Here is a 26232-nt window from a genome sequence, read left to right as displayed (position 1 = left end):
ACCTCTGCCTTAAACAGCTCCCTGAAAGGTTTTTAAAAACAACTTTAAAGGATCATCTGCAGTTATAATCTATGGTCTAAGGTAGGCAAGCAAACTTCACACCATCACAGCCCGGGTCACAAAAGCACTCTCTAGCACTGGATAGCTGAGTGCTGATAAGCACAGTGTTTATCTTGTTTGACAGCAATGAGGCGAGTAGATAAGCTAATACAGAAGCAACAAATACCATGCCAGTTAACTCTAGCCAGCTGCAATGTAGATCTCTCATGTGGAAATCTGCTGTTTACCAAAAGAAAGCCACAGGGCTCTGTGGGCACCAGGAGTAGAAATCGACTTGATGGCACACTTAAAGGATATTCAGTCTCAGCTGTTTTGTTTATTAGTTTAAGTTATGGGTTCCCAACAGAAGGTACTACGGTAGTACCCCCCTAGGGGTACTTGAAGAGCTCCCAGGAGATATTTAGAGCCCTGCTGCCTCCCCATGCTGCAGCCACACTATTTGCTCCTCATTTGAGGATTGCTGGCTTGAAGCTGACACATCCTCAGTGATGTGTCAGCTGCAGAAGGGGAGGATGGAGGGTTAAGACCCTCCTCCGCTCCTAATTGGCTGGCTATGTGTTGAAGCTGTCTTCAGCCTGATGGACAAGCTTCAGAAAATTAGCACTGAATACCCCCATTGAAATTAATAGAAGTAAACTTGTCCCATCAGACTGCTTATGAGGAACTTAGTGTGGATGTGAGCCAGTGACTGTTGTAGCCTGTCTCCTTAATTGTAACATTTAAATTTGTGTTTTTACATGCATACACACTTACTTAAATGTTACCGTTATGAGACAGGCTACTCTGGTCACAGGCACACATCCACACTAAATTCCTCATAAGCAATCTTCTTGAAATTTATGCGGCAGATTATTTTCTTAAAAGGAGGTTCCAGAGGACGGGCACGACTGAGGAAGCCCTGCTCTTCACAGCCACCACAGCTCGGCATTCATAGCAGGGTCCCCTAGATTCAAGATACATATAGGGCAGTGTTCTTCATTAAAAGGCCTGGGAGGGGGGCATAAGAAGCCCCCATCAGATCTAAGTGTGATTCCCTGACTAATTGCTTATTAGGCCTGTGTGAAGCTTTGACCAAAACTGAATAATAATAATAATAATAATAATAATAATAATAATAATAATAATAATAATAATTATTATTATTATTATTATTATTATTATTATTATTATTAAAACTTTTATACCATCCTTCATGTAAACCGCTCAGGGCGGTTTACATTAAAACACCATTAAAATCAATTAATCATTAAAACAAAAATTATAAAACTCAAAACAATAATTAACAATTAAAAACATCATAAAACAACAATTAAGTATTCAGAACTATTTAAAAACAAGTTTTAAAAAGCTGAAAAGGCCTGGTTGAAGAGGTGTGTTTTTAGGTGTTTTCTGAAAATTGCGAGAGATGGGGAGGATCGTATCTCAGCAGGGAGTGCATTCCACAATCTCGGGGCAGCAGCCGAGAAGGCCTCTCTCTGTGTAGCCACCAAACAAGTTGGTGGCAACTGGAGACGGACCTCCTCAAGTGACCTCAACGGCCGGTGGGGCTCATAGCGAAGAAGACGCTCTCTTAAATATGCACAGTCCTCCTGGCACCATGAGGCGGCGACCATTCCCACCAGCGCTTTGCTCAACACAGGGTGGGGGTGGGGATGCTCCTTTAGGAAAACAGAGCCCTTCGGAGCCCCCACACCATCTTCCATGCATGGAAGGCTAGGAAGTGTAGCCCTTGCCAGTGCTTTCCTCCTAGAGCTCTTAAGAGAAGGCTCCATCTCTTTTAAAGAGCCCTCCCAGCACTGAGAAAAGTGCAGCACTATGTGAGAAATGGCTCTCACACGGAAGGGTTTTTTTGGGTTTTTTTAAACCAAAGTGGCCCCCACTTGTAAAATAGTGAAGAGCCGATTCCTCTCTAAGGAATCATGGCTTAAGGCAGAAGTAAGAACCAGTTCTTTGAACTGGGTCCAAAGGCTAACAAACAACAGTGAAATCAAAGCCAAAAACTAACCAAGGAGATTTGGGAGAATGACAGGCACTTAATTTGTAGATCTGTGCCACTGTAGCGAGCAAGCAGCTGTGTTGCAGAAAATTACCTGAAATTCATGCTAACCCAGAGATGAAAGCAAAAGCGTATTTGGCATTAACTGGACTACTGCACAGCGTCCCTGGATGGAGACATAATTACAGAAGCAGCAGGGATTTTAGTCTCCTTTGTGCTGCCGATTTCACATGCCAGGATTACCTCAGATTGCTTTTAAAAATAAACACTGCTCCCACAATGAGGAAGAGAGAGAACAAAGTTTGACCCCTTTAATTCATCTTTTTTCTCTTAAACATACGACCTTATAATTATAAGCAACAATAGATCAATGGCTAAATACGGTAGAAAACCATCAGTAAAAGATTAGGCTGCTACTTATGGCTATTCCATACAGCGGGTATTTTAAACTCACAAAGGTTCCTAACAGAGAATTCAAGCAGTTGAGTATTAATAATTAAGTTTGCTTTCAGATCAGGAAAAGTTGTTTTATCCCATTTTATAAGATTGCGAGAATATCCAACAAAACTTCAGAATGAAATGCTTCCCTCTTTATCTTGACGGGGAAACACCAAATGCAGGTCTTTCTCTCACAAAGGTACAGCAGAAAGAGGTTCTCTTTCATTTCTGCAAACAATGCTTAACGTAAGGCTTCATCATGCATTTTTTTTTCTTACCTACACTGCACGGTGTCATTCTCTGAAGTGGCAACTGTTTGGGGTTCCGGTTCTGAACTTTGAGCTGACTCTTCATCCTCTAGAAGGAAGCAAAGATAAAAAATGAGTCCTTGTTATTTCAGTTCTAGCAGAATCATTACCCTCACCACCATCTGGCTGAAATAGTCTTGGTGGTGTGCTGTCTTTTGTGCTATATTCTGCTTCTTTGCCGCAGCAGGATTCAGACATATTTAGATAGTTCCAACAGTGAAAAGGAAAAGCCAATATGCTTTCTGCATATACACATGAATACAACAGGCTTCCATTCCAAGGCAGTTGGACCTAGCTTCAGGAAAGACGTCCTAACCAAGTACAACATTTAAAATTAAGCTCAGAGTCCTATACTAGTGAAGTGACTGCAAGAACCAACTTAAAACAGTCCCCAAAGGTGAGCAGATAAGTTACTCTGGGGGTCTTAAAACAACAATACATTTGTGTTTGTAAGCTAGGCTCTGCGAAAACATACAGCTTAAAATGCATGCTCTACTTCCTTAAAATATCCCTGTAATGCAAACAGAAACCAGGGAGTTGGACAGGCACTGTCAGATTTCAGACTTTAAAAAGAAATGTTAGCATTGCATTAATGTAAACAAACAAGTATGTGCTTATTAAAGATGGCAAATGACACTGAAACCTCTGAGCTTCAGAAAATAGATACGACAGATTGTACTTAAGATAAGTACAATCAGCCAAACACACCTTGAAATTAGGAACACCAAGAGTTTGTGAAAACTTTAATGTAATGGAGCACTATGGGCCTTTAAGTGAACTTTCTACAGGGAAAGTTCCCTTATTTGTATAGGATGTTGGGAAATGGTTTTTTGTAACAACCTGTTACCAAACAGCTGGGGGGAAAATTATATATATATATATATATATATATATATATATATACACACACACACACACACACACTTAAAAAGCAAACAAATAAGGTATACTTTCTTTTTCAGAAGGATTTTTTAGATTATTAAATATGGCTTCCTTACTTTTGATTACTGTACTGCTCGTCATCTTAACTGTAGTTTTAATTTACTGTATATTGCGATTAGGCTTTAAATACTGTTTTAAGCTTCTGTCCTGTGTATTTTTAGAAAAGCTGAAAAGAGCTTTCCAGAAAGCAATACAGCTTGAGAAGACTAAAACATATATGTAGTTGGGTAGGAAAGCCTTAGCAGTATTGAGAGGAGATGGCTAGCTACACCATTACAAAGTGAGAATTTCTTGCTGTCTGTACCAATGAACTTCAGAGATTTTTAGCTGCAGCTGCTTCCCCCAATTGGAAAGTGATGAAAGCAGCGGAGCAAAGACCACTATCAGTGTTCACTGTGATGCCTGTCGTACGCCTCCTCTAAGTACTTAAGTTGCATCACCATATAGTAAAGCATATGGTATACAGTATGTGCTTATATACCATATGGTGAAAATGAGGAACACCAAATGGGTGGATCAGGGACTGCTTAAAAAGAAAATCTAGGTTCAAATTTGGTTTCTGAGAAACTTCTTGGCTATGCCTCCATGTTTTTAAGCCTTTATCTGGAGTGACAGGGACTTGGCAATTGCTTAAAAACAAGTTGTTCTAGTAAGAACTAATCAGCCTACTTTCCTTTCGCTGTCTCTAAAACTGGACTAAATTTGGTTCAAATCAAGGTCCACAAGTTAGATCTTTTGCACCTCAAATGTTCATGCATCCACCATCTTGAATCGGGGTGGATTACATCATTACAAACTACACCACTGAGGCGTCCCTGTGTGTCACTCACTACAACTGTATCAAATTTGGTTCAAATTGGTTAGACAGTCCTCAAGGTAGTACACTTGCACTTCAAAAGTTCAGGCATCCACCATCTTGGATTGGGGTGAATGGCATCACCACAAACTACACCATAGGGCAGGGATGGGGAACCTTGGGACTCCAGCTGTTTTTGGACTACAACTCCCATAATCCCCAGCCACAGAGGCCAATAGCTAGGGATTATGGGAATTGTAGGCCAACATCTGCAGGAGTGCCAAGGTTCCCCATCCCTGCCATAGGGGCATCGATATGTATCCATACAGCTGTAGCAGATTCGGTTCACATTGGTTAGACAGTCCACAAGTCAGTGCACTTACGCCTCAAAAGTTTACATGTCTGTCATCTTGAATTGGGTTGGGTGACATTGTCACAATCTACGCTGTTTAGGTGTCCCTATGTGTCCCTACAGCTGTAGCAAATTTGGTTCAAATCGGTTAAGTGGTTCACAAGTTAGCCTACTTGTGCCTCAAAAGTTTACGTGTCCACCATCTCGGATCATGGTGGATTACATCATCACAAGCTACGCCATTGAGGTGTCCTTGTGTGTCACTCACTGCCACTGTAAGTAATTTGGTTTAAATTAATTAGGCAGTCCACAAATCAGCCCGCTTGCACCTCAGATGTTCATGTAGCCACCATCTTGAATTGGAGTGGATGACATCATCAAACACCATGCCATTTGGGCACTCCTATGTGTCCCTGCAGCTGTAGCAAATTTGGTTCAAATTGGTTAAGCGGTTCACAAGTTAGCCCACTTGCACCTCAAAAGTTTACATGTCTGCCATTTTGGATCGGGGTGGATGACATAATCACAAACCATGGCATTGAGTAGGGGTGTGCACGGAACCGCCAACTGCGGTCCGGCACTGGGGTGGGGGGGTACCTTTAAGAGCGGCGGGAGGGTTTACTTACCCCTCCCGCCGCTTTCCTGCTTGGCGCCGTAATCTTCAAAGTAACTGGGGCGGCAAGACAACTGCCTGCCGCCCCTTCCCCGACGTTGCTTGCAAAAAACCCCAGCAGTCCTTTGCACGCGCTCGTCTCTGTGATTACGGCGCCAAGCGGGAAAGCGGCGGGAGGGGTAAGTAAACCCTCCCGCTGCTCTTAAAGGTACCCCCCACCCCCGGACCGAACCACCCAGCTCCGGACCGGTCCGGTGGCTTTTTTAATGGCCTCTGGACTGGTCTGGGCCCATCCCTAGCATTGAGGTGTCCCTACAACTGTACCCGATTGGATTCATATTGGTCCAGGCACTGCGAAGTTGATGCAAGGGGACACACAGACAGACAGATGATCTCATAAGCCTACTGGAAAGTAGGCTAAAAAACAACCAAACATCTCTCATGGTGCTAATTTCTGCACTCTATCAAACAGGGACACTTGAGGATCACACTCAGCTGTTCTTCATGTCACAGTTTGGTAAAAAAAGAACAGGATGACACTGAGCATAATTCAGTCTTTGCCTTCTCAACAGATAATATTCAGGCTGAAAGCCAATTACATCAACCAGATTTAAATTAATTAAAGCCTGGACCAGGACTGACAAATTTAAGTTTATTACTAGTTTTTATTTTATTTAACACATTTTTATACTGCCCAAAACACAAGTTGTTATTTATGCAGACCTATTGTACATTTAAGGTAGCATCTGGAAACAAATATTACTATAGGGACTCATGCTTCCAAGACACATTTTTTTTAAATTACAAAGCACAATAATCTAGCCATCATCAGGGGTGTGTGTACATTATACAAAAAGGAACAAGGCTCCTCCAAAAGACTTCTTGGTTGATAGCTCAGCCTCTTAACCACCACACTCATTCTCACTCCTTGACCACTGATAGCTATGCTCAGTCCCTCTCTGATTTTGGAGATTCTTCCTGCCTCTACCTCCATTGGGAGAGGAGAGCTGGTCTTGTGGTAGCAAGCATGACTTGTCCCCTTAGCTAAGCAAGGTCTGCCCTGGTTGCATAGGAAGAGGAGACCACATGTGTGAGCATCTATATATTTAATTCTCTTGGGACATGCGTGCCCAGGATTTGGGGCAGAACTCTCGTGACATGCTGCAATGGTTCCAAAGTGAGGACTGAGGAGGAGAGGGGGAAGAAAGTGCTGGTGGTGGCCGTCCGGCGGGCGAAGAAGTGGGGAGAGAAAAGAAGAGGCAGGCAGCGGGCGGGGGGAGAGAAAGGCGGTGGCAGGAGGGCGAAGCGGGGGGAGAGAAAAGCCACGGCGGCGGCAGGCGGACAGGAGGGAGAAAAAGCGGCAGCAGGGCCCTTCTAGGCCGGCCGCCACAGCTCTGTGTGGGGGAAGGAACGGGAGGGGAGGAGGGTTGGAGAGCACGGCCGGAGGGAAGGGGGAGAGACGGGGCAGGAGGAAGAGGGAGGGGGAAGCAGCCGGCCCCAAAGCGCCGCACAGATGCTCTGTGTGGGGTAGGCTAGTTGTAAGATATTCCCCTTAGGGGGATGGAGCCGCTCTGGGAAGAGCTAAAACTTCCAAGTTCCCTCCCTGGCATCTCCAAGATAGGGCTGAGAGACATTCCTGCCTGCAACCTTGGAGATGCCGCTGCCAGTCTGTGAAGACAATACTGAGCTAGATGGACCTATAGTCTGACTTGGTAGAAGGCAGCTTCCTATTTTCCTATGTTCCATTTTTTTAAGCTTTTACCTGTTTATAAATAATTCCCGAGATGCCAATTTCTACACCAGATACACAAGAATGGTGAAGGTGCACAATACACACAACTCATAAAATAGTGGAGAAATAAGAGGTGCCCAGGGATACCCTATGGCTGATTACCAGATTTTGCATTGCTTAGGACTCCCACATAGACATGGAATGCCTACAGCTCTAGCTGGTGCATCTTTTAGAATAATGTGCCTAATGCATTATAAATCCATGAATAACATTATGTAATAAATTAAGTGAAACATACCCTCCTAAATCTTATAAGGCCTATGGCTTGTGTAAGCATCGTTGATGCTCCGATGCTTTGGAACGCACTCCTTGCTGAAATAAGAGCCTCCCCACCTCTGACAATTAAAAAAAATCTTTAAAGAAACATTTGTTCACCCAGGTTTTTAATTAAATACTGTTTTAGTAGTTTTAACATTGTTTTAAAATATTGTTTTAAGGTTTTAAATTGTTGTAATGCTTTAACTTTTTGCTGTCATTTATTTTAACCAATGTTTTAATTTCTTTGCTGTCATTTATCTGTTTTAAAAAATGTTTTAACTTTTCTGTTTTTACTATTGATTGATTGATTGATTGATTGGATTGGATTTGATTTTTATACCGGTTTTGTTGTAAACTGCCCAGAGACATAGGTTTTGGGCAGTATAGAAATATGTTAGATAGATAAATAGATAGATAGATAGATAAAGTGATTATGGCTAGCTTCCCATATTCTTTATAAAACATATCAAGTACGATATTTTGGAAACCATTTTACAACTGACACAGGATCTTGTTGCACTGCCCTTTTTTCTAATTTTATAGGCTTTTAGCAAGCTGTCCAAAGCCATAAAGAAATGCTTGTTCTCACAAAGTCACAGCAACTAATTTAATGATTCCTTCCTTATCTTGGATTTGGCATAAAAGATCCTCCTTATGTAACTGCTAATCTCCTCAAATTGATGATTAGAGAGAAGGAATGGAAACCTACACTTTCATAAAGGATGCTAAAGATAAGACCATAATTTACAATCCCTGCAAGGAAGTGCAGATTTTGGCACTGGGTATAGAATTCAGCATCCTGAGATTCTCAAGCTTTCATTCTTTTACAAAAACACATTTAAAGGTTCTCATAGCTGTGAAGATTTAAAAAAAAATGTGGGCAGTGACTGGCAAAGTCTTGAGTGAGGGTGCTGATCAGGAATTACAGTGGTCCAGGGACAGGGCTTTAATAAGTAGAGTCCCTCTTGGGTATTGTATTTTAAAAACAGTTTGCACAATCTGGGTATAGGTACTTCCCACAGAAAGCATTCTCCAGGAGGATCAATGGAGGAAAATTTCAAAATAAAAAAGCCGCCCAAAGAACAATTTGTTATGGGGCAGCTAACAAAAGTTTATTTTTTATTATCTATATACATAATTCTCTAATGCATATCCATGGCTAATCCTGTGTGTGGCAGATCTCATGAGAGTTTGCAAGCAGAAGCACCATGGTGATTGGGCAGTGGAGATTCCATATGCAGATAGGGAAGAGGAGCCTGTGATGGTTAAGAACAGTTGGAATGCAACTGTTACTGGTCAGAAGATGTTCTTGATGGTAGAGGAGAGGAATCTATCTATCTAAGGATAGTGGGCAGGGGTCTGCAAAGAGAGGGGTTGTGAGGGAAGAAAGAGCCCCTTCAGAAGGAGGCTGTCGTTGTGTGAATTAGATGAGGAAACAAGATCTGCTAACTCAGGAAGGGAGGGAGAAAGAAAGAGAGAAAGTAGGGAGAGGAAGAAAGACAGAGGGGAAGAGCGAGTGAAGGAGAGAGAAAGAGAGAAAAAGAAGGAAGAGAAAAAGGATGGGCCCAAGCCTGTCAGCAGCCTGTGGGGAATGAGTGCCTATTGGCAGCAAGGAAGGGCCCAGTCAGCCACTGCTGCTGTTTGGGGCTACCGAGGCCATTGGCGGAGGGGAGACAGGCAGGCAAGGGATGGGCCTGGGGCTGTCAGTGGCTTGTGGGGAACAAGCGGCCATGGCAGTGGCAGCAGCGAGAAAGGACCCAGTCAACCGCTGCTGCTCCTGTAGGGAGGAACAGGAACGGGGCTCGGATATGAGTGGGGAGGTCTCTGGGGATAGGGGGCTGCAGCTTGGCTAACTGGCACCAGCAACGCTGCAGCTGCAACCAAGAGGGGTGAGAGGGATGGACTAAAGAGATGGAAGAGTGACTAAGAGGGGTGAGGGGGATGGAAGCAACCATATGAAGGAGGAGCAGGAGTGCAGCTCAGGTGAGGGTGGAGAGATCTTTGAGGTGAGGTGGGCTGTGGCAGGGTGTGAGGGGAGCAATCAAGTACGAGCACGCAGATGCTATGTGCAGGTTAAGCTAGTTATTTTTCAGTGTCAGACCATTAGGCTATACAGGTGGACCTCGTTATACGCAGCCCCACATCCACGGTTAGGCAATTGACAACCAACCTTGGTATACACAGTTTTAGAAGGGTTTAAAACTGCGTGTCTGTGGTTCCTAAATGGCAGGAAATGACCTCCAAGGCCATTTCCAGCCACCATTTTGTGGTGCAAAGCCATTTTATAGCTCTTTGTGAGGGGGGAATTGCTCCATAATTTTTCATGGAAAACTGGTGGATTTGGGCATTTGTGGGGGGCATTGCTGGACACTGCAGAGCATGGCATGGTACTTTAATGCACTTATTTCTTATTTTTAATTTCTTTTTAAGCCTACTTTCTTTAAGGTATAAACAAATCCATCACCCAGCATTCTGTTCGTGTTCATCCCCCTATCAACTTCACAATGCCTGGATCAATACGAACCCAGCTGGGTACAGTTTTAGGGACACAATAGCATAGTTTGTGATGATGTGATCCACCCCCAATTCAAGATGGCAGATGCATAAACGTCTGAGGGGCAAGTAGCCTAACTTGTGAACCACCTAACTGATTTGAACCAAATTTGATCCAGTTGTAATGAATGACACATAGGGACACCTCAATGGCATAGTCTGTGATGATGTCATCCATCCCCATTCAAGATGGTGGACATTTTAAGGCTGAAGTGGGCTAACTTGTGAGGATGGTAATTATCAATTAAGATTATAGTGAAAGGAAAGTATGCAGATTAGTAGGGATGTGCACAAAGCATTTCATGCACATCTGGGGGGTGGTGAGCGGGCGCTTTAAAAGGAGGAAGGCAGGTCCTACCTACCACTCAGCCGCTCCTCCACTGCCCCACTGCAGCACTGTCGGATTCAAATGATACTGTGCAGCTGCAGTGCTTCTCCCAGCAGCCGATGGGTGGTGTCGGCACATAAATGGCATCCACACATGTGCAGATGGAAGACAGCGCCACAGTGGGCTGGTGGAGGAGAGGCTGAGGGGCAGGTAAGCACTGCCTTCCTCCTTTTAAAGCACCTTTTTGCCGCCTGCCAAAACAATTTGGCTGGGGCAGCTTGAAGCGTTTCGGTGCCTTGAATTAGAGGCACCGAAACACTTCGTGCACATCCCTGCAGATTAGTTCTTACTAGAACAACTTGTTCAAGTCTTTTTCGACCTTTAGGAACTTACTCCACTCCCCTGCCCGATTCCCACTGCCTCAATATCCATGGTTTTGCTATTCACGGCTTCAGCCAAGAATGGAACCCGCACAGATAACGAGGTCCACCTATATATGGTTCCGTATTGTCCACACTGACTGCCAGTGGTTCTACAAAGTTTCAGACAGGGTCTGAAGCCAGGGACCAAACCTGGGATGTTCCACATGCAAATCATGTGCTCTTTGACTGAGCACATTCAACCCCTAATGTCCCATCCCAGGTGCTACTGCCTTAATGGCTTACCTTTTCGGAGGATCACTAGAAGAAAACTTCTAAATAAAAAAACAAGCAAAGCATGTAGAGAAAAAAGAGAAGGGTGGGGAGGGAAACAAACTTCCTCCCACAAGTGCAGAAGTTAACCAATTGCAGTGAACTAAGACGGAAGCAAGTGTTTCCTTTAAGGATGCCACAGCTGCAGTGAGAGTGTTTCGAAATGGAAAAAAGGTACATTAGAACATATGTTTTCATTGTATAGTTTTTATCTTTCAATAGTACACTGTCCTGGGAGCTCATGCTGAAGAAAACCTAACAGATCTATCAAATAAATAAATGAATATATGAAGCTGCCTTATACCAAGTTAAACCATTGGTTCATTTAATCCAGTACTGTCTACATGGACTGGCTGTTGCTCTCCAGGTCCTAGCCGGAGATCTTTCCCATTATCCTGCCACCTGATCCTTTTTACTAGAGAGGCCAGAGACTGAAACTAGGGCCTTCTGCATGCAAAGCACATCCTCTACCCCATCCCTGACCTATGGTCCCTCATAAATGTACAAAGATTCAAGTAGAAAGAAGTCCATCCCCAGATCCCCTCCTAGGATGCTCACCAGCTTCTCTCATCCAATATTGCAATACTATAGCAACAAATGCAGGGGCATAGCAAGGTTGGAGTGGGCCCAGAGACAAGATTTTATAATGCCCCCCCCCCCGCAGCTCAGCTCATGAAGTAAAGAAATCTTAAATGAGGCTGAATTATTTTTTTAAAGGTTTTGTGAATTGCGGATGGTGCAAGTCATTTAATGGCACTAGAGAAAGACATGCTGTTCTGGTAGCTCCAGGTCTTAACACACACTTCAGTTTTGGAGGATGAATACAACTGAAGGACAATCAGGCGGGGGCCCCCATAGCAGTGGGCCCCTAGACAACTGTCTCCTGTTGCCCTATTATAGTTACGCCCCTGAACAAATGCACTTACTATTAATGGCACTTATTCAACACCTGATCTGTACTGGCAGGGAGGGCTAAGCAAACATTAACCCCTGCCAACTTGGCAAAGGGGCTAAGCAAACACACCTGCTTGGCAAAGGGGCACCTTTTAATGTGCTGATTCTCTTTATTTAGCAGGGGGAGAGTAACTGGCCCTATCCACCTCAGCAGAGTACCTCTAGTGACTGTTGCTGGTGTCTATCTGATGTTTCTTTTTAGATTGTGAGCCCTTTGGGGACAGAGATCCATCTTATTTATATATTATTTCTCTGTATAAACCACCCTGAGCCATTTTTGGAAGGGCGGTATAGAAATCATATTATTATTATTATTATTATTATTATTAATCTCTTATTCCCAGTAGTAATAATCCTTAGCATTTATATAGCACTGAGTATTCAAAGTACTTCATATATGTTAACTGCAATCCTTACAAAGAACCCTGTAATTAGGGTTAATCAGTATTACCGTATTGACCGGAATCCAAAATTAGATTTTTTCCAAGTTTGTAAATATTAGAAATCATGAGACCATCTTAAACTCAGCATCCTGTTCCTTTTGAGTAAATGCAGGTATAACCTATATTTCACCTCTACATTTCAAATTGAGAGTTGTCTTCGATTCAGGTAAATATGGTGGTATCCCCAAATGGCAGAGCCCACACTTACTCAACCTAGGAGATTATGGTTAGCCTAGAACTACCTGGTGAGATCACAGCAGAGATAAAAGTTCTAGTTGAGGGACATCTAGATTCATAGCTCAGCCTCCAGCACTGCACTACATCAGCTCTCAAGGGGAGCCATGAATTACTAGCTGCAGGGGCAGTCCTTTCATTTGGCGAGATGAGGCAGTCACCTCAGGCAGTGGATCACTGGGGCACCAGCAGGATGACTGGGGCCCCAGGCTGCTGACATCAGAGCACCTTTTTGAGACTGATCTGCTTGCAAGGAGCACTTCTGCTCACACTCCTGGCAAAGTTTGCAAGAAGCACAAGGAGCGAAGGGACTATTGGAGACTCTCCCTCATCCCCACTCCCCCTGTGTTACTTTCAAAGCTTGAAATGGTCCATTTTGTAAGGGGACTGGCCACCACCAGAGCTGTGGGTCAAGACAGCATTTGGTGCCTTGCCGCAGGCACCACAACACCTTGGGCCTTCCCAGCTAGCTGGGAGACTGAAGCAGGGAAGAAAGCCCTTGCTGTGTGCCCTCTGGAAAGTCAAGCATAGGGCTGGAAGAAAAGTGAAAAAAACCCTGTTCCTAGGATCCTCCAGTTTAACCAATAACCAACATAATGCCTTGCTTTCACTTATCTGAATCTATTCCATATTATTATACTTGAGAACGTAGAGGGAATCATTACTAGTATGTACAAACAAGAAAGCAAAGAACTTTACAGCAATGTTACTATTGTCTTTTATATGATGCAACAGTTACACCAGGGTGCATTAGACTAATTATAAAACAGCTGGTATGTTAGAGAAACATTAAACAATGAAATACCCAAGGGAACAGAAGCTATCAGATACCAGCAACTGACAAACAAGCCAATCAAACAAGCAATGTTAGAGCATTAGAAGGGCTGTTAACACAGAAAGAAATCAGCCAAATTGTCTTCTGGATGTTAAGTGCAACATTGAGAGGTACTGTCTGCAACATCTTATACAACATTAAGAGTTCCCTCTCTACTTGTGAATACTGTTCTGTTTTTCTGAAATTAAACTACTGATTTAGGTCTTTGACATCTTAAGGGGATCCTGCAACATCCTGTTATTTCCTAGCACGGATTTTTCAGTTGCAATGGAAGTTGATTTTGTGCTCTTTGATTCAATCTCAGGCTATTAAGACACAACCATTTCCAAAGAGGGAATGGCTAGGGTAGGGGTCAAAAAATGAGCCATGGGCCTCTAATCAATATGCACAGTCCTTTCTCAGGACACAACACATCCTCCAGGTATTTTTTGTGCTGCTATTATCCCTCCAAACATACCCTATCATTATATTTACTGATCAACATCCAAGCTTCTTTCAAAAACATGGGTCTTCCCAGTACAATAGCATAGCAGATTGAGACAGAGGTAAGATGATTAAACCAATCCATAAATCCAAACAACAAATGCTTCTAGGAAAGTGCTTGTCCTATCCACTACTTTGGCACATTCTGCTTGCAGATACAACTATGGGTGATAGGGCAGTGTCAGTATACTGCTCAATTTAATTTTGGGTACATTTTTATTAAAATGTCAGAGGGGCTCTTACCCCTGAACTTTCGGGCTGACATCCGGGGTGGGGGGGGAGAGATCATTTTTAGTCTGTTCCAGGTGGTATGGTGGCATTAAAGATGTGTTAAAAATACTTTTTGTAGGATAGGGGGAGATATCCTCCAAAAACCTTTAAGTCTGGGCTTCAAAATTATCTAGGTGCACCTCTATTAAGTGTATATACTGCCTTTCCTAAAAGCTCGAAGCAGTGAATTACCCACAAAACCAACTTAAGCGCTCATGTGGACTATCTTGGTGGGGAAAGGGGAGAGTGGGAGTGCAGAAGAGGAGCAAATCCAAGCAGGGCCCAAGGAGAGGAAAGGGGTTATCTCCTGGGCTTCACAACTAACTGGTACTAGAAGAAATAGTCATTGGGGTGGATTGCTTCTTCACATACTGAACACACTCGCCGGAATGCAACTGACTTTCCAACTGAAATGCACGATTGGTTACCGAAACGGTAGTCTTTAGGGGCTGTTTCCAAACCTCTAAAGAGAAATCAATTCCATTCCCGAATAACCACTGAAATACACAGGAAAGGACGGACAGAGGCGGGACCAAGCAATGGGTTCACACCTCGTCGCCGCCGCCCCCAGCCCCAGGGGGCGCCTTACAAAGACCTCCGGCGCTCGTTTCCCACCCCGAGCACCGGCAGGGCCATCCCATTCCCAGGCGTCCCTCACAGGTTCCGGGCGCAGGAGGACGCCCACCCCACGGCCCCAAGGAAACACTCCGCCCCCCGCTACGCTGCCTGCCGGGTTCCAGCGCCTCCCTCGCCAACTAAACGCCGCCGCTGTCACCACCAGCATCATCATCCCCCCCGATAGGGCTCCCGCGCCTTTAAGAGCTGCGCGGCAGGCAGAAACTCAACAGGTGGAGCGGCGGCTGTGGCCGGGAAGGAGCCGCCTGTTGCATTTCTGCCAACCGGGCAGCAGTTAAAGGCACTGAAGCGGGGGAGGAGAAGCGGCAACCACCACCTCACACGCCTCCCAGCTCTGGAGGCCGGGCCCTGGGCTTCCTTGCCTCCTGTCGACAGTCGCGAGGTGCCACCAGGGACAGCCGCGGCGCTCACGCACCAGTACCTGGAGGAGGAGGAGGAGGAAGCGGCGGCGAGAGGCGCTTCTTCTCGCCCCCTTCGACCCCCTCGTGGAAGCTGCTGCCGCTACCTGCCAGGCCCCCGGCCGCGGAGGGTTCGAACCGGGAGCCCGCGGCAGCGGCCAGCACGTCCGACATAGGAAGGCAGAGGACGGAACCAGCCGAGGGCAGCCGGGGAGGGCCGAAGCTCCTGCCGAGGGCCGACCCGGAAAGAGCCGAGCGGCTCGAGTCCCTCCGACCACCGCCTCTCGGGCCCCCACTCCCCGGCCGAGCTCTCCAGCCTCTACGCAGCCGCCGGCGAGGAGCGTCCCGTCTGCAGCAGCAGCAGCGCCTTTGCACGCCCTGGGGAAAGGGAAGGCGGCGACACTTCCCGGAAGTAGCCGTCTCCATGGAGACAGCCCCAGGAAGGACGCGTTGCCATAGCGCCGCTGCCGAGGGGACGGACGCCGGCCTGGTCTTGCCCCGCAGTGGCGAAGATGGACATGGAAGCGGCGGAGGAAGCGCCGGACGAGGACTACTATGGGGACGAGGACTACGACGACGAGGTGGACGACGATGACGATGACGACGACGAGGAGGAGGAGCAGAGTTGGTACCCGCGGGCTCGCCGCGTGTCTCTCCGCCACGAGGCTCAGGCAGGAGCCAAGCGGGAAGCGACGCCCTCCCTCGTGTCCGAGGAGCTCGCCGAGGGGGAGCCCGAGGCGGAGCCGGAGCCTCCAAGCTTCACTGGGCCCGCCCATTTGGCCTGGACTCCCGAGGAGGTGGCCGAATGGGTGGACACCCTGGGCTTCCCCCAGTACAAGGTGAGCGGGGCATAGACGTCTCAGTTTCCCAGGGGTCTCTTGTGGTAGCAAGCATGGATTGTCCCCTTTGCTAAGCAGGGTCCATCCTGGTTCGCATTTGAATGGGAGACTACATGTGAGCTCTGTAAGCTATCCTCCTTAGGGGATGGGGTTGCTCTGGGCAGAGCACCTGCATGCATAAGAACAGCCCTGCTGGATCAGGCCCAAGGCCCATCTAGACCAGCATCCCGTTTCACACAGTGGCCCACCAGATGCTGCTGGAAGCCACAGACAGGAGTTGAGGGCATGCCCTCTCTCCTGCTGTTACTCCCCCACAACTGGTACCCAGAGGCCCCCAGGCCCCAGAGGCTGGAGGTGGCCTACAGCCCTCCAACTAGTAGCCATCAATAGACCTCTCCTCCATGAAGTTATCCAGACCCCTCTTAAAGCCATCCAGGTTGATGGCTGTCACCACATCTCGCGGCAGAGAATTCCACAAGTGGATTATGCAATGTGTGAAAAAGTACTTCTGTTTGTTGGTCGTAGATTTCCTGGCATTCAATTTCATGGGATGACCCCTGGTTCTAGTGTTATGGGAGAGGGAGAATAATTCCTCTCTATCCACTTTCCCCATGCATGATTTTATAGACCTCTATCATGTCTCCCCGCAGTCATCTTTTTTCTAAACTAAATAGCCCCAGGTGTTGTAGCCTAGCCTCATAAGAAAGGTGCTCTAGGCCCTTGATCATCTTGGTTGCCCTCTTCTGCACCTTTTCCAGTTCTACAATGTCCTTTTTTAGATGTGGTGACCAGAATTGTACGCAGTACTCCAGGTGTGGCCGCACCATAGTTTTGTATAAGGGCATTATAATATTAGCAGTTTTATTTTCAATCCCCTTCCTAATGATCCCTAGCACGGAATTGGCCTTTTTTACAGCTGCCGCACATTGAGTCAACACTTTCAACGAGCTGTCCACCACAACCCCAAGATCCCTCTCCTGGTCAGCCACCGACGGCTCAGATTCCATCAGCATATTACTGTGGGAAGAAAGCTGGTCTTGTAGTAGCAGGCATGACTTGTCCCCTTAAGCTAAGCAGGATCCTCCCAGGTTGCATACGAAAGGAAGACTAGAAGTGTGAGCACTGTAAGATATTCCCCTTAGGGGATGGAGCTGCTCTGGGAAGAGCATCTAGGCTCCAAGTTCCTTACCTGGCATCTCCAAGATAGGGCTGAGACAGATTCCTGCCTGCAACTTGGAGAAGCCACTGCCAGTCTGTGTAGACAATACTGAGCTAGATAGACCAATGGTCTGACTTGGTATATGGCAGCTTCCTATGTTCCTATATATTTGAAGTTGGGGTTCTTCGTCCCAATGTGTATCACTTTACACTTGCTAACATTGAACCGCATTTGCCACTTTGTCACCCACTCCCCCAGTTTGGAGAGATCCTTTTGGAGCTCTTCACAATCAGTTATGGATTTCACTACCCAAAAGAGTTTGGTATCATCTGCAAATTTGGCTAGGGGTGAGTCCGAACCGGTCCGGCGGCCATTCTAAAGAATGGCTGAACTGCCGGACCGGTTCGGCCCTTGCTGGTCCGGGTCCAGGTGGGGGGCATTGCTTTAAGGACGGGAGGGCTTGCTTACCCCTCCCGCCTCTTTGCCCCCTCCAGCGCCCGTATTTAACAGACTAACGGGGCGCTGGAAACCAGCCGCCCCCGCCCCCCCCGCCGCGAGCAGATTTACCCCCAAAACTACCAATACCCCTGCCGCCGCCGCCGCCCTCCCTCCCTCCCTCCCTCCCAGCTGCCCGCCCGCCCGCCCGAGTCCTCACCCGATGCTTTAGTAAAAAATGAGAGGAGCTACCGGACAGAGCTCCTCTCGCTAGGAAGGCCTGCTGCATACTGAAGGCGCTTTGCGCGCGCGCGCATGCACGCACCGCAAAGGACGCCGATCGCCGGAGGCCCGGTCTACCCGGCCCGGCAGGTAGACCGGGCCTCCGGCGATCGGAGGCCCGGTCTACCCGGCCTTTTCCCGGCGGGTAGACCGGGCCTCTGGCGATCGGCGTCCTTTGTGGTGCGTGCATGCGCGCGCGCGCAAAGCTCCTTCAGTATGCAGCAGGCCTTCCTAGCGAGAGGAGCTCTGTCCGGTAGCTCCTCTCGTTTTTTACTAAAGCATCAGGTGAGGACTCGGGCGGGCAGCTGGGAGGGAGGGAGGGAGGGCGGCGGCGGCGGCAGGGGTATTGGTAGTTTTGGGGGTAAATCTGCTCGCGGCGGGGGGGGCGGGGGCGGCTGGTTTCCAGCGCCCCGTTAGTCTGTTAAATACGGGCGCTGGAGGAGGCAAAGAGGCGGGAGGGGTAAGCAAGCCCTCCCTGCCCTTAAAGAAAGGCCCCCCTTCGGTGCCGGTCCGGACTGCTCCGGACCGTGCACATCCCGAAATTTGGCCATCTCGCTGCTTACCCCTACTTCTAGATCATTTATGAATAAATTAAAAAGCACCGGTCCCATTACAGATTCCTGGGGGACCCCACTTCTTACTTCCCTCTGTTGCGAAAACTCTCCGTTTATACCTACCCTCTGTTTCCGGTCTTTCAACACTTAGCAATCCACACATGTACTTGTCCTCTTATCCCATGACCACTAAGTTTCCTCAGGAGTCATTGTCCAAAAGCTTTTTGGAAGTCCAGGTATGCTACGTCAACTGGATCACCTTGATCCACATACTTGTTGACACTCTCAAAGAACGCCAAAAGGTTGGTGAGGCAAGATTTACCTTTGCAGAAACTATGCTGGTTCACTCCCAGCAGGGCCTGTTCTTCTAGGTGCTTTACAATTTTATCCTTGAGGATGCTTTCCATCAATTTGCCTGGAATGGATGTTAAGCTAACCAGCCTGTAATTTCCCGGATCACCCCTGGATCCCTTCTTAAAAATTGGTGTTACATTTGCTACTCTCCAGTCCTCTGGTACAGAACCTGATCGCAGGGATAAGTTATATATTTTAGCAAGGAGGTCAACAATTTCACATTTGAGTTCTTTGAGGACTCTTGGATGGATGCTATCTGGCCCTGGTGATTTGTTAGTTTTCAGTTTTTCCAGACAGTTTAGAACATTCTCTCTCGTCTCTTCTATCTGGCTCAGTTCTTTAGCCGCCATCCCCGAAAAGCCTGGTTCAGGAACAGGTATATGCTCAGTATCCTCTGCCATGAAGACGGACGCAAAGAACTCATTGAGCTTCTCTGCAACCTCCATATCCTCCTTAATAATCCCTTTCACTCCCTCAATGCATAGAGCACCATTAGCTTTTCTCATTGTTATAATACTTCTATCCAGTGGTCCCTCTAATTTTTTCCATCTCTATGCAGAATGAGTTTTGTTCTGGGCAGCAGTATCAAGGCACTGTGTGCCCACATGCATTCAGAGTGGGGCATTCCTAATTCAACCTGAGCAGTAAGATGCTAAAATGAACTGAGCGGACACAGAAAAACTTGTGATTGTGCACACGCCTTGGGTCAGTGCTTCTATTTAATCAGAGAAAGATAGAGTGAAAGAGCCCGGAAAGGCAACCGTGCCTCCTAAGAACTTGCTGAGTTGCTACAAAGACAACACAGGACTGACTGTGTTGTTCAACTGACTGATGAACTTGAGCATGAGAGCTTGCTGATGCTACCTGAGTGGGTGGGTGGGTGGGCATTGCCTCCCCCAGGAAATCCAGAGCCCTGCTGCCCCCCCCAGCAGTCCGGTGGAGGCATTGCTCCCTCTGGGAAATCCCGGAGGGGGCTTGAGCCCCACCTCCCCCACGAAGTATACACCCCTGGGTGAGGGAGCAAAAAGGCGACACACACAACTGACCTGGCATCAAGTTGGGGAGGGGCTGGAGTCAGGATGCGGCAGAAGGGAAGATTCCTTCAATTTTCAATTCCTCTTGGTTTTCTTCCCCATAAATAAAATAGCAACAAAGTAATCTGGCAGCTGTGGGCAGTGGGGAGGCAGAGGGCAACTACTGATAGGGTGAGCCAGGGGTAATTTAATAGAGCGGGGCTGTGAGGGAAGGGCCAAGAGAGACAGGCAGGGCTTCCTTTTGAAACAAGGCTCAGCCCTTATTTTGTGCCTGCATGGCAAAGAAGAGGATGACACTGAGCACGTGCAGAGTGCATTTCTGTCATACAAGGCACTCTGTGTGAGCCAACCTTCACATATTGGTACTAGGAACAACAGCTTCTGGTTCATAAGATGAGACTTCTTCCTGGCTAGCTTTCTGCATCTCACTTTTAATATTCAAACACTGCTGGATATGGGGTGGTGGTGGGATGGAATGGGAGAATTACTTCATAACTTTGGAAAAGTGTCAATGCGGTTACAGTTAAGCTCAGAGGAGACTGACAGCTCTTTTTCCCTGTAGTTATTACCCCTGGGAAAGAGGATTCCTAATAGTGACAAGGTTTGTGAGACAAGATTTCAACCATGGGTTACTTGTCTAGTTTGTCATGGCTTGGAAGCCATGCGGTTTGCAGAATAGGATTTGATGACATCACAATACAGTGTTGTGTCAATTGGACCTAGTCAGGAAAAGGATGCTGAGTCTAGGAATACTGGAGAAACTCAGTTGCAGGGTGTGCTAGGCACTGCTAAATATATTCTGTTGGTTGATTCTACCAAGTCTTCTTGATTGCATCAGGCCAAGTTTGGGCAACTAGCGTTAGATCCGGATTTCTAGGTCGCTTTATGGAGTTCAAAACTAGCAATGTAAAAAGAGAGTGTTTGTAGAAGAACAATTATGGAGCCAGGCTTTGCTAGTATGAATGCTTGGGCCTTTATTACATGTCCTTCCATGCCACTTAAACATGGTTTAAACTAGTTGAAGAAAAAAGTATTATTTATTGATTGATTGCATTTATTTATTACATTATGCAGATACTACATTAAAAAATATCTGTTTTATTGGTTTTTTACCACCTGCTGTACAATGTTTTCCAATTTTGTTTGTTGTTCTAGGAATGTTTTACTGCAAACTTTATCTCTGGGCGCAAACTTATCCATGTAAACTGTTCAAATCTGCCACAAATCGGGATAACTGACTTTGAACATATGAAGGTGAGAGCATGGAACACAGTTGTGTTTTCTCAGTAGTAGGAAGATTGTTTGGCTACAGTTGTTTGGCTGCAATTGTATATTTGCTGCAAGACAGGCACAAGTGCTAGGGAAATATGCACTCAACACAAATTAAGCTTTTTCTCATGTTCTTCCATTTTATTAAACACTGGATATTTCCACAACTGTCTTTTCCAGACAGCTTTGGTGTGCCGGCTGCTCTGCTGGTGTATCTTGGCTTGCAAGGCAGTGCTGGAGTGGGGAGTTAAATGATCGGCTCCTTTCCCTCCCTTCCAATGGTGGCGGAGAGCAGGAGTCAGTTACTTGGGGAAGGAAATGCGTGTCTGTATGTGAGGAGGAAAGTGACTCAAAGCGCTGGAGGTACCCAGCAAGGTGGAATTGCAAGGTGACTGTGTGCATGCTAGCAGCAGGAGCTGTTGAAGCTGATGGGGGGGTGGGGCGGTGGTGTTACACTACACTCACTCCCACCATAGGAACATAGGAAGCTGCCATATACTGAGTCAGACCATTGGTCTATCTAGCTCAGTATTGTCTTCACAGACTGGCAGCGGCTTCTCCAAGCTTGCAGGCAGGAATCTCTCTCAGCCCTATCTTGGAGATGCCAGGGAGGGAACTTGGAACCTTCTGCTCTTCCCAGAGCGGCTCCATCCCCTAAGGGAAATATCTTACAGTGCTCACACTTCTAGTCTCCCATTCACATGCAACCAGGGCAGACCTTGCTTAGCTAAGGGGACAAGTCATGCTTGCTACCACAAGACCAGTTCTCCTCTCCTCACCATCTTATATCAGTGCTGTGCTTTTCTCTACTGGAGAACAAGTTGCATGAGTTCATGTTCCCAGTGGATATGGGCATAGTGTTGCAAATACTAGGACACAGTTCCACATAGCTATTCACAGCATCCTGAAAATGAACCAATTTGCACATTGTGCCAGGCATATCTGGTTTGGCCACCAAGTGTATCCTCCATTGGGAGCTGCAGTCAGTTCTGGTTCCTGATGAATGTCCCCGAATGATACTTGTATATGCAACCCTAGCCTATCACATTCACATGTTTAGGTGCATATGAAACACATGTTAAGTGTACCCTTACATTTAAATAATGTGTCAAGGCAAGAAGTCCTTTGCCTTCCTTCTATTATTTTCAACGTTTCCTCTTGTACCACATTTCTCCGCACTCAGTAGAAGGGCAGTACTCTGTGTGTGTCTTTTCAGCTACTGTCCTCATTCCAAACTCCCCACTTCACTTCTCTTTCCTGTTTTTTCATTATTACATTCAGAGAGGCACTTTGAGTGAGCTTTTCTTATCTGTTGCCATAATTACTACAAATGACAACATTTTGTTGAAATTGCTTTAAAAAAATTCTATCCTTTAACAAAAATTCCATTTCACTTTTTCCCCTGACAGGATGGTGTTTGTGGGGAGAGGACCATCTTATTTATGTATTATTTATTTTTCTGTGCAAACTGCTTTGAGAACTTGCAGTATATAAATATCTATAGTAGTTGTTGTTGTCATGAGTCACCTAGCAGCAGAAGCGTTGCTGTGTACACAGTGGAAAGGTGATGTTCTGAATGTGGTGTACTAAGTGATGCAGCACTTAAACTGTTGCTGCACATCTGTTTCATATGTATCTATAGATGTACATACACAGACATGCAAAGTGGAAGCCCATAGAGTTTGATAGGAATGTTTTTGTTGTTAAAGAAATTGATTTTCTTTCTTGATTTCATGCCATGCCATCCATTTGTTCACTAGCTTGGTATGTTCTGAAAAATAATGAATATTGATCAACCAACCAATTACTTATTAAAAAACAGACTAAGGGAAACTGTTTGTCCGATCAGTTTTTATTTACAGTATATTTCCCAACTTAACCCATCTCTCCCTCAAACTCCAAAGCCACTAAGCAAATTAGGGGCAAGGATTCGGGGAGGGGAGAGAGAGACTGACTGCTTGCAACTTCAGGAAAAGCCCAAAGAGAGCTTTTTTAGAGAGCGCCTTCTTCTGTATGATCCCCACCGCACGTTAAGGTCATCTGAGGAGGTCCGTCTCCAGTTACCACCGGTACATCTGGTGGCGACTCAGAGGCACACCTTCTCTGTAGCTACTCCTGGACTGTGGAATGCACTCCCTGCAGAAATCCGTAATTTGAACTCTTTATTGGCTTTTAGGAGAGCCCTTAAAACCTTTCTGTTTGGTCTGGCCTTCCAGGGTTTTTAAACTGTTGTAAATTACTGTACCTAGGTTTTTTTCAGGGTTTTAAAACTCTTTTTTATTGTTTAACTGTTGTTTTATGGTATTTTAAAATCTCTGTTCTAATTGTTGATTGATTTTAACTGTTTTTGTTTTATGTGTAAACTACCCTGAGCCATTTTGGAAGGGCAGTATAGAAACTGAATGAATAAATAATAAAAGGCCAATATGCTCATTATAGATCATGCTGGTTGCTCACAATAGGCCTCATTAGGAAAATTGGTGTCTGAGAAGCATGGGCACATTACCTCATGTACCTGTGGCTGTTAGAGTGAAATGTTAACTGAGTAATGGGATTTTTTAGGCTCTGTGATTACTGTTTCTTATATCACTCAGTCCTGACACTTGAAACTACAGCCAAATGTCAGAGATTACAAGCTCATCCATCAACCATGCATCAGACATGTAACTTTTTTTGCTTGGGATGCTACTATTGCAGCCAGATCGAATAAGGAGGGAGGGAGTGAAGCTTGGAGACAGTGTTCTCCAAACCAGTCAGACCAAAGTTTTAGTGGGACAGTTGAATGAGGAGCTGGCAGGAAGGCTGGCAATGCATGAGCACTGATGTAAGGATGTAATGGTGGTAAACTAGAGCTCTGAAATATTTCAGCTGATCTCTGGCAAGCATGCAGAGAGAATGGAAGGGGAGACTTAAGACTGAACATTGCAGGATAATAACCAACCTACTTTTCTTAGCTGCTTACAAACCACAAAATATAAATGAATGTGTTATTGGTGCACAATCAGCAAGATCCTGGCTACTGTTGTAAAGAATATTTGATTATCTATCTATCTATCAAGTGCCGTCAAGTCGGTGTTGACTCTTAGTGACCACATAGATAGATTCTCTCCAGGATGATCTGTCTTCAACTTGGCCATTAAGGTCTCTCAGTGGTGCATTTATTGCTGTCGTAATCGAGTCCATCCACCTTGCTGCTGATCGTCCTCTTCTGCTCTTGCTTTCAACTTTTCCCAGCATTATGGAGTTCTCAAGGAAGCTGGATCTTCACATAATGTGTTCAAAGTAGGATAGATCTATACACACAGACACACAGGCTCAAAGCCAGCCGAGCGGCGGCCTGTGTCCACCCCGCTCAGCGGCCCCTTCCAATATGCCCGTGCGTGTGATGTCACACGCACGGGGTGTGGCTTCGGCTCATAGGCGCCCAGAGCGAACTCCCCCCTCCCATGCCCGGGCTGCTGAAAGCCCGGGCAAACTCTCTGCCAAGTATTTCAGGCAGCTCAGACTGCCCTATAGAACGTTTTTCCCTTCCTCTCCCTCTCTGGAGGAAGAGAAAGGGGAAAACGTCCTATTAGGCAGCCGACCCTGCCTGAAATGACACACCGAGAGCTCGTTCAGGCTCTCGGCAGACCAGGCCACGCCCCCTTGCACATGACAGAGGCACATAACAAGGGGGCGTGGCCTGGGCTGCCAAGAGCCCGAACAAGCTCTCGGTGCATCATTTCAGGCAGGGTCAGCTGCCTAATAGGACGTTGCCTGAAATAACAGCCACAGGTACATGAGGGGGGAGTTCACTCTGGGCTCCTATGGAGCCCGAGCCACACAGGGCGGGGCTCTCTCGGCGGCTTTTTGCCATTGGCGGCCTGGGTTCTTTGAGCCCTTTTGCCCAATGATGGCTCCGCCCCTGCACACACACACTAACTTTGCAAGTTGACTTATAGATTGTTACACTCTTAACAGGTGCTCTGTTATTCAGTCTATCAGCAGTTGCCCTGCCCTCTGCTTCCCTCCGCAACTGACAGATTACTTTGTCGCTATTTTATTTATAAGGAAGAAAACCAAGGGGAATCAAAAACTGAAGGTGGCTTCACTTCTGCTGCACACTGATTTAGCTTCCTGATGGAAATTGTTTCTTAAACTTCCTTTTTCATTTCAGGAAATTTCACAGCGTGTGCGAGAATTGTTGCAAATAGAGGAGCCCCTCTTTATCAGAAGCATCTCTCTTCCCCACAGAGATAACATTGGTTTGTTTCTAGAGCGAAAATCTAAGACTGGAACACGTAGTGATGCCCTCTCCTATCCTCAGTTTATCCTGGAAGCAGGATTACAACTATATGAACCACAGCCTGAGGTGCCCATCGCTGAAGAGCCCATCGCTGAAGAGCCCGTCCCTGAAGTGCCTGTTCCTGAAGTGCCCGTCTCTGAAACTCCTCCTTCCTCAAAATTATAATATTTAAAATTAAGTATTGATGTTGTTTTTAGAATGTTTTGTTTCTAATATTTTACTAAGCTTTTGAGTTTGATAGGAAAGTTTGCTTTGGCACACTCTGACACAGAGTGTGCTTTGCTGGAGTTTAAGTAGAATTCTAAGTAATGGGAAATGGGGCAGAAACATGCAACTGCTGTGTCAGCACTAAATCTCGTAGAATAAAACCATCCATTACACTGGAGATAGTTCTTAGTGGCATTTATTTTGCAGTCTTCTCACTTCCCCTCATTAGCACTGGTGTAGTGTGTTGGCTACGAATGGAGGCTCTAACAGTGCGTGTTCAACTTCACCCCACCCATGAACTCATTAGGTGGCCTTAGGCAACTTATGGCTTAGCACTTACCTAAGTGTTTTTATTATAACAAAAACTATATGTTCAAGCAGGACAGAGGCCATATCATGCTACAAAAATATAAAATGTTTCATATTGTTAATA

The 26232-nt window shown here is 46.1% G+C and overlaps 2 protein-coding genes across 5 annotated transcripts in view; one reads left to right on the top strand and one right to left on the bottom strand.

Moving 5' to 3' along the window:
• TMED8 (transmembrane p24 trafficking protein family member 8) overlaps positions 1-15807 on the bottom strand; it is a 33104-nt gene extending 17297 nt beyond the window's left edge. Inside the window, exons 1-3 of one of the 3 annotated variants that reach the window (XM_053262939.1) lie at positions 15405-15454; positions 2773-2851; positions 2151-2222 (exon numbers count right to left, since the gene is read on the bottom strand). In XM_053262939.1, coding sequence (XP_053118914.1) covers positions 2151-2161 — 11 coding nt within the window. In that variant the 5' untranslated portion in view covers positions 2162-2222; positions 2773-2851; positions 15405-15454. Of the gene's footprint in view, positions 1-2150; positions 2223-2772; positions 2852-15404 lie in introns of all 3 variants that reach the window. The other 2 variants (XM_053262930.1, XM_053262949.1) reach the window with 2 other exon arrangements.
• Positions 15733-25977, top strand: SAMD15 (sterile alpha motif domain containing 15). Of its 2 annotated transcripts, XM_053262961.1 has the most exons (3): positions 15733-16220; positions 21194-21292; positions 25464-25977. In XM_053262961.1, the coding sequence occupies exons 1-3, from the start codon at positions 15894-15896 to the stop codon at positions 25755-25757; spliced, it is 720 nt and encodes a 239-aa protein (XP_053118936.1). In that variant the 5' UTR covers positions 15733-15893; the 3' UTR covers positions 25758-25977. The 2 variants fall into 2 exon arrangements, with proteins under 2 accessions (XP_053118936.1, XP_053118946.1); XM_053262971.1 differs by lacking the exon at positions 21194-21292.
• The last annotated feature ends 255 nt before the right edge of the window (positions 25978-26232 follow it).

This window comes from Hemicordylus capensis, chromosome 1 (genome assembly GCF_027244095.1).
Source record: "Hemicordylus capensis ecotype Gifberg chromosome 1, rHemCap1.1.pri, whole genome shotgun sequence".
In the NCBI taxonomy this organism is placed as follows: domain Eukaryota; kingdom Metazoa; phylum Chordata; class Lepidosauria; order Squamata; family Cordylidae; genus Hemicordylus; species Hemicordylus capensis.
The sequence above is the reverse complement of the archived record's forward strand: the minus strand, read 5'-3'. Positions and strand labels throughout refer to the sequence as shown.

Excerpts from the sequence above, each read along its gene's own strand:
- SAMD15 (XM_053262961.1), top strand. The coding sequence starts at position 15,894 with ATGGACATGGAAGCGGCGGAGGAAGCGCCGGACGAGGACTACTATGGG. Across the intron at positions 16,221-21,193 it reads TGGGCTTCCCCCAGTACAAG|GAATGTTTTACTGCAAACTT; the intron begins GTGAGCGGGGCA and ends TTGTTGTTCTAG. Across the intron at positions 21,293-25,463 it reads CTGACTTTGAACATATGAAG|GAAATTTCACAGCGTGTGCG; the intron begins GTGAGAGCATGG and ends TTTTCATTTCAG.